The 11,943-nt window shown below is 35.3% G+C and overlaps 1 protein-coding gene across 1 annotated transcript; it reads right to left on the bottom strand.

Annotated features, from left to right (window-relative positions):
- Nucleotides 1-797: 797 nt before the first annotated feature.
- On the bottom strand, nt 798-5,655 carry LOC114301471 (PLAC8 family protein). Its single transcript, XM_028246422.2, has 4 exons — nt 5,469-5,655; nt 5,277-5,348; nt 1,958-2,167; nt 798-877 (listed from the first exon to the last, which is right to left on the bottom strand). Exons 1-4 carry the CDS (start codon nt 5,653-5,655, stop codon nt 798-800), a joined length of 549 nt encoding a protein of 182 aa, XP_028102223.1.
- Nucleotides 5,656-11,943: the final 6,288 nt, after the last annotated feature.

Raw genomic sequence — 11,943 nt, 5'->3', positions numbered from 1 at the left:
TCACCATAACAATGGAGAGATTACAGAAAGATTACAATAGAGGAGGAGTTCACACTATCCTCACTCACCTACTCACCCGTCTCCCTCTCTCACACCTAGAGAGACAGTCTCTCTGCCTCACATCTCTCACTCTCTTGGTTTGCTCTCTCTCTCACAAATTCTCCCCTCAACCTTTCCATTTATACACTGAAGAGAAGGTGAAGAGGTTGGTTGGCACAACACATGGCCAGCTCCTTCTCCACATGGCCAACACATGAGAAATGATCACCCACATGGGGGTGATATCCAACACATGTAGCTTTCTCGGTTAAGCATGAGATGATATGTTTTTAATTTCTTATTTATTATTACGGTGGTGCTACATGCACTAATTAGTGTTATGATATTATTATTAACCTCACATATTATATAAATTATAAATACCCAAAATATCTAAAATTATATCACATTATCTGTTAGTAAACTAGTTAGTACACTAATTAGTGCATATAAAATTATTCTTATTATATAATGTCACTCATCAATGAATAGTTTGAAATGAGTAAAGTAGCAAGCACTAGGACCTGCCACGTGTAAGAGAATGTTGGTCTCATGCAATTCATTTTGATTAGTCATATTAGTTGATATCACTATGTAATTTAGTAGCATTATTTACTTATTTACTTGGTAAAACTTTAACAAGGCATTACATTTATTGATATAGTTTTTTAAAATTGTCACACAACAAAATAGGGATGAGAAAGTAAATGAACAGACAAATACATAGAGAAATTTGGAGGAGGGAGAAGAGGCAAGGCCTAACGAGCCATCCCTGGTTCTACCACTGGTGGTGCAGTAATTCCTTCTTGATTCCACTTCTCTACATTGGCTTCCCAACCTTGCACACATTCCATGATCAATCAACCACAATATTTAGTTTCATGAATTACTCCATATGACTTCTCAATATTGTCATATTGTTTATTACTATGCTTTTAAAATATACATAGGTGATGAGATTTATTAAATAAATATAGCGGTGATAATTCAAATGATATATCAAATGTGCTATAAAAATATGATCAGTGTAATAAAATCATGGGAAATTACCAATCAGAGATAAATTGAAAAAATTATTACGTATATATAGAAAAGTTTATAATTTTAATTATTTATATTGATAAAATTTATTACTATTTTATAATTATTATTCTAGCTTTGAACTGATCTAAAATTTTGCCTAAAATTATTTTATACATATAAGGCTATATATATATATATATGTATAATATAATGTATATAAATTTGTAGCAACTCTGATTAGTTAAAAAAAGTGGCACTTGTTCCTAATAAAATAAATTTGTTCCTAATCCGACATGCTACAAATTTATATACATTATACATACATATAGCCTCATACATACAAAATAATTTTAGTAAATAAAAAAGTGATGCATACATATAGCCTTATACCTGTAAAATAATTTTTTATGTATAAGGCTATACTATATGTGTTTTGTTTTGTATTCGGATTAGTAAAAAAATGTGACACTTGTTCCTAAATTTTATTTTTTATTTTTTATCTTGACTGATTTTTATTTTTATTTTTTAAATTTGTGTCAAAATTATTTTAATTTTCGCTTCTTTCTAGTGTAAAGGATTTAAAAAGTAAAAATAATTTTAAAAAATACATATAAAGAAAGAATTTATTTGTTTTGTGTTTTGTTTTGTATTTAATGGATTTTTTTTCATACCATCTGCATTAGTTTCGGTCCATATTTGCCATAATAAAAGGGAAATCAATGTAATTGTGCTAAAATTGTGAGACTTATTGTAATTTCTCCAACCTTTAGAGGAGGTTAGTGTAATTTACTCAATTTTTAATTTTTGTTTAATTCACTAAAAATGAAAAAAGAAAAAAGAAAAATTAGGGAAGTTATCTCAAACACAAAGTGGGGTTAGAAGTGGTCTCACTCACCAAGGGAGGGATCAGCGCCACGGTTCTTGAGTTCCCTGTAGTCTTGACAAAGTGCACAAAAACAGCAAAGACAGTGAACCAATCCATCCGGAATTGAACCTTCTGGCAATCCAAACAGACCCCTCAATTTGGTCCTATATGTGCATCCATACATCGAGGCACACCCAGCATATCCCAGCGCTATGTATATCATGCTCGCCGCAAAACAAGCTTCATAGTCCATATACATGAACACATGCAACCAAAAAAACAAGACAACCAACACCCAAACTTATTTTATTAGTACCCGTAAGGCTATGTTGTTTGGATCGCAAATTTGTGAGGGCACTTGATAAAAATCTATTTTGGCTCATGTGGTGGCAATGGTGGGCAGCAATAGTGGTAGTGGAGGTAGTAACAGTTGTGATGGTAATGGTGGTGGTGTGCTGGTGGAGGTGACTGTGACAGTAACAATGTTGTGACATTGGTAAGATTTTAATTTGAAAAACGTTTCACTTTTTAAAAGATAAAATATTTTTCATTTAAATAGATTTATTTTTTTATTAACCATGAAAAATATATTTATATACTTTTGTTTTCTGTTAAACCAAATATTAAAAATCTTTTTTAAAAAATATATCATTCTAAACATGAGATCCTTCCTTTATATAATAATAATAATAATAATAATAATAATAATTTTATTTTCATATATCTAAATTTACTTGGAGAGAGCCTGATGTCAAAAAAAAGAATTTTGGTACTAGATTTATGTTTTAAAGGGCAATACCAGTAGTGGACGTCGTAAGATGAGATGGTAAGACCTAAAAGGGGATAAACTAGAAATATTTAAGAATAGAATGGATAAATAAAGTATTTGGGATTTGGAAGATGGTGCTAACACTATGTGGAACTCGATGGTCAATTGTATAAAGATAATCTCAAGGGAAGTTCTTAGAGAGTCAAAAGGAAAGGGACTTAACTCTAGAAAAACTTGGCGGTGCAGAGAGGAGGTTTGACGGTAGTAAAAATGAAAAAAGAGTGCTTTAAAAGTGGCAAAATGATAAAATTGATGAAAACCTTAAGATCTACAGATTGGCTAATAAGGAGATCAAAAAAGTTGTGAGGGAGACTAAGTTGAAAGCCTATTAATACCTATACACTAGACTAGATAATAAGGAAGGAGAGAAGAGGATATACAAACTTACTAAGATAAGAGAGAAGAGAACAAGAGATTTTAATCAGGTTAAGTATATTAAGAGTGAGGATTTTAAAGTGTTGGCAAAGGATGAAAAGATTGAGCAGAGGTGAAAGAACTATTTTGAGAAGTTGTTAAATAAAGAATATGGAGATAGGTCAAAAAAGAAAGAAGTAGGCAGTAATAAGAAAAACCAGGACTACAGGTGCTATCATAGGATTAGGAATTTTGAAGTGAAGATTGCACTTAAAAAGATGAAATCGAATAAGCTTTAGGATTAGATGATATCCCTATTGAAGCTGAGAAATGTTTGGATAAGAAGGGGATTGCTTGATTGACTAGGTTATTTGGCAAGATTTTGTTGACTAGAAAAATACTAGAGAAGTGGAAGAAGAGTATTTTAATGCTAATCTATAAGAATAAAAGAGATGCCCAGAACTACAACAACCATAGAGGAATTAAGCTATTGTGTCATTTAATGAAAGTGCGTGAGAGAGTGACGGAACGTCGATTGCGAGATATAACAGAGACGTCAGAGAATCAAATTGGGTTTCTGCTTGATAGGTCAATAATGGAAGCAATCTATCTTTTGAGGAGAGTAATAGAAAAGTATAGAGAAAATAAAAGAGATATTTATATGGTTTTTACCAATCTTTAGAAAACATATAATAGAGTGTCTTAGGATATAATTTGGTGGGTGTTAGAAAAGAAAGGGGTGACAAAAGATTACATTGTTATAATTAGGGATGTGTATGAAAGTGTGGTGACCACTATTAAATCGCCTGCTGGAGAGACAAGTGAATTTCCAATTGTTGTAGGGTTACACTAAGGATTAACCTTAACTCCTTATCTTTTTGCTTTAGTAATGGATGAATTGACGATAAATATTCAAGATGATGTGCCATGGTGTATGCTTTTTGCAGATGATATCGTGTTAGTGGATGAGACTAGAGAATGAGTTAACATTGAGTTGGAGACTTGGAGAGAAACACTTGAATCTAAAGGATTTATGATAAATAGAACTAAGACAGAGTACATGGAGTGTAATTTTTGTAACAGTAAAAATGGAAGCAGAGAAAAAGTGAAAATTGAGAATCAAGAACTACCTAAGAGTGAACATTTTCGCTATTTATGATCAATTATCACAATAGCGGGGGAGATTGGTGCTAAAGTGGTCCATAAAATTAAGGCGGGGTGACTTAAATGAAATGCGTTTGGTGTACTGTGCGATAAACGAGTACCCACTAGACTAAACAGGAAGTTCTATGAAACATCTATTAGACTAGCGATGTTATATGGGTGGAATGTTGGGCAACTAAGAAATAACATGTAGATAAGACGAGTGTTACTGAGATGAGTACGCTAAGGTGGATACGTGGTAAGAGTAGAAAAGATAGATTTAGGAATAAGTATATTCGAGAATAGGTAGGAGTAGTACTGATAGAAGATAAATTGAGAGAGAATAGATTGAAATGGTTTGATTATATACAATGGAAACCAATAGAGGTAGGTAGTGTAGAAATGCGATATAGTGACGGTAAATGAAAGTATTAGGAGAAGGGGTAGACTTAAATTGACGTGAGTTAGTATAGTAAATAGAGATATGAACCTCCTTAATTTGACAAACGAAATGACCTTAAATAGAGTCGAGTGGTGAAGAAAGATTCATGTAGCGGATCTCATTTGATGAGACTTAAGGTTTGGTTTGGTTTGGTTTGGTTATATCTAAATTTACCTATTAAAATTTAGTTGCATGGATACAAAAATGCAGGTTACAACAATAAAAAAAAAAAAAAACACAAACAATTCAAAACTATATACCAAATAAATCATAATAAAATATCAAGTAAACATTATTTTATTTACATTTTTAGCTACAAAACTATTAATTATGCTTTTATAATCTAGACTTGAGCCATTTTTAATAGGTTAAAAAAAAAATTGGACCAACTATAAGCGCTAGATTTTTTAGGGCCCGAGGAGGCCGTCTTGCTCGGTTCTGCACAAGGCCGACTCTGGTAATTAGAACAAGTAATGCCACACATAGAGATAAAAAAAATCTCTCTAGTGATCCATCCAAAATAAATGCAGTATTGAAAATAATGAAGAATGAAAAAACAAAGAAGAATTGAGGAGGCTTACATATAGTCCCTCTGTCAACCATATGGGCAATCTTCCCCATGGTGACGCATGGAAGGAAAGCAGTGGCAACACCTTCAAACACATCAAAGCTTAACTCATTTGCCATTAAATATTACAGAATTTAGATGCTAATTGAAAGGATGAGAAAGAAAAGAAAAAAAGAAAATAATGAGAGGGGGTAAATTAAGTTACAAATAGAGGGATCATCGAGACAATCGCAGAGGCCGGAGGACCACTCGCCTTGAGGAAGATGGTTTGGAAATGGAGGGAATGAATATGAAGCTGGTCCTGGGGGTGTTGGCACCACCGGCACTGGTGGTTCAGCGGCCACCGCCCCTAGGGGCACTGTTGGGCTTATTGGAGGTTTGTTTTGGCACATTTTTGGGAGAAAAAGGGAAGAAAGTGTGTGGAATATTGTAGGATGAAGACTAGTTTAATTATATATATATATAGAAGGCAAGTGATGATGAATGGGTTGTTCCAAGCTTTGGCATATTGATTTGATGATTATAGTGTATTTGCATACAAAGATCCTGTTTTTTGATCCAATGATAATTTGGATAGAAACACAAACAAAAAACAGAATCTGGTTTGCCTCAAGAGTGACATGCAAACAAACATGTCCCTCAAAATTAACAAAACAAAACAAAATATAAATCCCATAATTTTTTTTTTTTTTTTATAAATAGACTAATGAGATTTATTTAAAATATAAATTATTTCATGTGATTATGAAAATTATAAATACTCTATTGTCAGAATTTGTCATTTAATAGAGTTAATAGAAAAATGAAATTCATTAACTTCTCTCTTATAGAAGTATGAAATTATCATAACTATTAATTGAAACATATTGTTGATATTATTAAAATTATTAATTGAATTAATGGTCAATCAATGAAAGAGATTGTTTGTTATGTGATTAGTTTGACTCTTGTAATAAAATAAATTTTGAATATTATATTTAGTCAATTTAAACACTAAACTTTTAATTTAGTTTTTCAATATAAATCATTTGCCTATTATTATTAAGTAAAATTAATGGAAAAAAAATGATATTTTAGTTATTAAACTCAAAGAAAAAAATATTTTAAACATTTTATATACACTTATATTGAGTTTTTGATCAGACACCTATATTGAGTATATTGACTAAAATAGCCTCTTTTTTTTTCAATGTTACTTAGCGGATGTAGTCTGATAGTTTAGATTAAAAATAAATTAAAATATTACGATTTAAATTGATAAAATTAAAAACTAAGTATTTATTTTGATAAAAGGGTCAGCTCTAGGGTTTTTCTTGTAATTTTCCTCTTTTTAAGGGTAAATTAGACTGTTGGTCCTTTTAATTTGAGCTAAATTTTATTTTGGCCTTTGTAATTTTAATTTGAACAATTTAAACTCCACACTTTCAATTTTGTTGTAATGTGGTCTATCTATCACTTGCTATTATAATTTTGAACAAAAAAAATATCATGTGCAAAACTAGAGGCACTAAGTGAAATTCAAAAGAAATTATAGAGTGCTGGTATAATAAATAAATTACACCGATAATCCTTATAGTTTCTTTTAAATTTTACTTTGATCCCTCTAATTTTGTATGTGGTTTTTTTTATTTAAAAAAATTATTAACACTGCATAATGGAGGGACTAAATTGTAACAAAATTAAAAGTGTAAGGTGTAAATTGTTCGAATTAAAATTACGGGGAGTAAATGACACTATACCTAAACTACAAAACTAATGATATAATTTAATTATTTTTTATTTACTACAAAATGCTAGAGTAAAGAAAGTTGGGCAAACTATACTAACGGTCCTTATAGTTTAGGATTTGTGTCATTTTGATCCTTAATTTTTCAATTGTGATACATTTGATTATGAATTTTGAATCTCATTCCAAATAAGGATAATTGAAGATAGCGTTTCCTTTGCAAACTAAAAATGCTTAATTTGAAAGGCAAAGTTGTTAATTTGATAAAATATAACTAGTTTGACAAAAATAAATATCAAATATAAAATTATATAACAATGATAAATCTTTTACATTTTTATATTTTTATTTTTTTACCAAATTAATTTTTAATATGTGTTTGGGTGATAATCATGTAATGAGTGGTTGATTTTGTGGATGCTTTTGGATGATTATCATGTAATATATTGTTGTTTTTGTTGTTAATAATATAAAATTATATAACAATGATAAATCTTTTACATTTTTATATTTTTATTTTTTTACCAAATTAATTTTTAGTATGTGTTTGGATGATGATCATGTAATGAGTGGTTGATTTTGTGGATGCTTGTGGATGATTATCATGTAATAGATTGTTGTTTTTGTTGTTAATAGATGTTTTTTGATAGTTTTGTGTGTTGATTTTTGACCATACAACTAAACAGGGAATACTCAGTAAGAGAACACCGGCAGAATAGATTAAGCCCGAACAACTTGTCACAGAAAGATAAGAGTCCGGTGGTGGTTCGTCCACCCGGGGACACTCTGATGATCAAGTCAGTAATTATCTCTCAAAGATAGCCAATAGTGCTTAACTCACTAGACAGAGCATAAAAAACATACCTTAGACCCACGAGGATGCCTTACTTTTATAGCCAGCACTAACTTGATCCCTGTAGAAGCCTAGCTTCAATGGACTTTGCCTCAATGCTCATCTTGGACTCCTAGCTAGATAGAGATAAACTTCATAAGAGCTTTATTTTTATCCATACTAAGGTTCTCTCCAATTCTAGGACTCTTGTCCCTTATCCGCTCATCTCGGATTCCAGTATCTTCGCAGATAACCTCGACCTAGTTGAGATCACCTCGGTGTCATGACCAAGACACGTGGCACCTCGACTGACACTTCGGCATCACCTTGGCCACGTGTTGTCATTCACAAAATATGTCCTCCCCATAACTGCCCCCTAGGTTCTATTATCTCGGCATCTTGAGATGATGGAACCTACATCGTTTGTCCACATAGCACGTTAGCTAAGACTTACTCCATCCTTGATAACCGAGATCATCACTTGTCGGCTTCACATGGCCAAGACTCGGCAGTCTACTTTATCAATGACCAAGAACCAAGTTTTTCAAGTTCTTTAATCGAGATCGCTCCTATAGCCAAGGTTTTTGTTTCATTAAATCAAGAACTCCAAGAGTTTTATCTGCGCATGAGCTGTCACGCACGGTTTACTTAACTGTTTTCTCCACGCATCGCTCCCTCATTGGTTCGTACTTGATAAGTGCTATCAGGTTGCGTCGCTTCTGCGCACGCTGCCTAACAAACACGTTGTCCAAGGCATTCCATTATGGTTTGCCGCCCTTTCAAATTTGTAACAAAAATAACTTCTCTCTCTCTGTCGTTTCACTTTGCATTCCTTCGTTTTTGCTCAAGTTTTCTCTCTCTAAAGCTTCTCTCCCAAATCCTCCATTGTCGTTCCTTTCGAGCTTTGCCATTGCCGTATTTACCACCTCCGGTGCACTTTTCATCATCTTCTTTCGATCATTCTTGTCATCTGACTCTGGTGATCTTTATATTGGCATTCATTTCACTTAGTAAGTTCACAATTTCTTCCCCCTTAAGTTCTGTCTTTAATTTATTACGTACTCTATTGCATGTTTATACGTTGTTTGCTGCCATTGTGAATCTATTTGTGTTCTTGAATCTTTACTTGTGCTTTGAATTTCATCATTTGGGTGTCAAACGTGCTTGTTTGCGACTTAGTTTTTTTTTTAATCTGTCTCTAGGTCTGTACATACGAACTGTTCATACACTTGAGACTTTAGGAATTTTGTCATTGTTCTCAGTTTTTGCACATCTGCATACACTTAATGTTCTTGAATTTTTGTTTGTTTTCTTGAGTCTGAATCATTGCTCTTTTTTATTTTTCTTTAACTTGTTTCCAGATTCTTGCCATTGATTCTTGTTTTCATATAGATTTAGGCTTGAGATTTGATAAAGAAATCACATACTTAGGAAAAACTGAACCAAAAGCCCCCTTAGGTCCGAAAGAACCCTAAAAGCTGCCAGATTAGGGTTTAATCGAGGTCTTTAAACCCACACCAAACATTTCTTTTTGAAATTTTACCCTAATCTTCATCACCCGATATCATGGGTATATTCAGGTGGAGAGTAGACACCCAAAAAAAAAATAGAGTATTTTCGTCGAGTGTTCTCCATCCCAGCCCGATGTTCACCTCAGGTTGGCTGGGGAGGAGGACTCCATCATGCCTGATGGGGGTTCCATGCCCTTCCCAGTAGTAGCCTTTATAGAGTGTGGACTTCAATTTCCCCTAGACATTCTTTAAGGAGGTCTTTTACTATTATAATCTCAACTCTATGCAGCTAACCATCAACTCATATCGGATTATCAATGGCATAATTAAACTAGAACACCGAGAAAAAGCTAGGATCACTTTAACCAACATTTAATTTTGCTATACCATGTGTGGCCTCAAGTCCAAAAAAGGCTACATATACTACCTAAAACCCAGGTCCACCATCTTCAAACTAATAGCCGACCTCCCAGACTCAAACAAGGGTGCTGGAGATAATTACTTCATCGTCTCGGGCAACTGGGAGTTTTCATCTGATGACGACCTCCATCTCTATCCTCTGAGCTGAACGGTGTTTAAAGAGGGTGATGGTAAGGACTGAGTCATTCTTCTAATCACATTTCTGTTAGGACTTGCCAACTTGATATGTCTTTGTCTAAATACTTTTGCCTTCTTACTCTTTTTTGCAGCTCTTCCTCAGCCGGCAAAGGGATTTCGGTAATCATTCGTTCCCAGCTGAGGTTTAAAGAGGTTGTTAGATCTCTTTATGTAGAAGCGCAAGGCGCCTCTTCTACTGAACTACATTCCAACATACAAGTCGGCCCTACCCGACGTCCCTCAAAAGAGCAAATCTCCACCTTCTGCAATATCTCTCCCTGCTACTTCATCGCCAAGACTTGATCAAGCCTCAACTTCTGATCAAGCAGAGCAACCATCAACATCCGCCCCCAACTGATTCCTCCAGCCCAACGCCAACGCCGACGTCAAGCTCCACTCTTCGCTCCTACAGGCAAAACTTGTAGCCGTAAATGCCAAAACACTGAGGCATTAGCAAACCCAGCCACTGTACATCCAACAATCCACTTTGGTACCAAAGTAACCGTTGCCGCCACTGCCGAAGAAATGGGCCAAAAACCAACAGTTGTTGAAGACTTTCTCGCCAATATCCCCGGGGTTGTGACGGTGCAATTCTCGTCCTCCCCATCCCAACCAAAGCGAAAGTAAAAAAGAGTGAAGAAGGCCAAGACTAAGGCCACAGTGACTCAGATTGATTCTGAGAACACTGTGCCAATCTCGAAATTGACCGAGGTAGAAAAAAGTCAAACGACCGCCGAGAAGAGGCCAGCCGAGGCCGACGCACCCGATTCCCAACCACCAAAAAGGCCGAGGTTTGACCACCCCGAGGGTAGCCATAGCTTCCCTCGCAATATGACCTAGGCTCTTGAGGTCATGGTGGATAACAGACCCCTGACGGCTGGCGATAACGCGATGAATCTTGAAGTCGAAGCAGCCCTATCAACGACTGTTCTTTTACCAGAAGACATGAATCGTATGGCTGAGTTGCATGAATATGAGAACTTTGCCCTTATGATGTGGCACTCCGTCTTGATAATCCTCTTTTACTTACTCTTTTACAGTTTTTCTATACTTAGTAAAATCTCACTAATGTGTTTTACTTCTTGCAGGCTATCCAGCATGCTCACTTATACGCTGTCAAGACTGAGATGACAAGGAAGAAGTTGGCAAGGAAGACCAAGAAAGTAGCCAAACTCCTATCCTCACTCAATTATACCGAGGCCAACAATCGAGCTCTGTTGGATCAGGCTAAGGTTGCCAAAGCTGCTCAGAATTTGGTCGAGGAAAAAGCCAAATTGGCCGATGATGAAGTCGAGATCGCCAGAGCCGATCTTGCGGTTGCTAAGGCCAAGACAGTTGACCTAGAAACTAAGCTTCAAGAGGTCCTTGACTCAAAGGAGGCCGAAGTCAAGGCGGCCAACGAAAAAGTTTTTGAAGAGGGCCAGGCCGCTGTCCGTGACCAATACAAACAGCAAGTCAACCTAGCTTGTAACCAAGGTTATTACCTTGGTTGGACGATGGTGCTCAACAAGTTATCTGTTCCAATGGACTCTGACCTTTGAGACATTAATCAGCTTCAAGTGCCTTTCCCTCTAGAGCCCAAGGACTCTGGCGATGAAGCCAACGAAGATGATGCCGAGGATGGTGAAGCTGATGAAATGGAGGAAGAGGCTGCCACTGATGCCAAGTCTTTCACCCTCAATGAGCAAATATACTTGACTCAAGATGAGGAGGATGACTTGGTTTCCAAGGGCGTCTCTCCCAAACCAACCACCTCTGAGGCCGGGGTCTAGTGCCCCGAAAGGAGTTTGCACCAGACTCTGCTCGAAATAGATGCCGAAGTAGCAGCGGAGAAAAATGTAATGCTGCCAACTGAGGTCGACAAGACTCCATCAGCCGAGGTTGAGCAATCCCAGACCAATCCTAATGCTTAGGATATTTCTTCTTTGTTTTGTACTTTTCCTTCTTGTTTTTGAACAATGTTAGCTTTAGTTTGGCTGATGTGCCCTTTTTTGTACCTTGAACAAATTGTCTT

Source organism: Camellia sinensis, chromosome 10 (assembly GCF_055761805.1).
Source record: "Camellia sinensis isolate YWXY chromosome 10, ASM5576180v1, whole genome shotgun sequence".
In the NCBI taxonomy this organism is placed as follows: Eukaryota; Viridiplantae; Streptophyta; class Magnoliopsida; order Ericales; family Theaceae; genus Camellia; species Camellia sinensis.
Note: the sequence above shows the minus strand (reverse complement) of the source record. Positions and strands in the feature narration are given on the sequence as shown.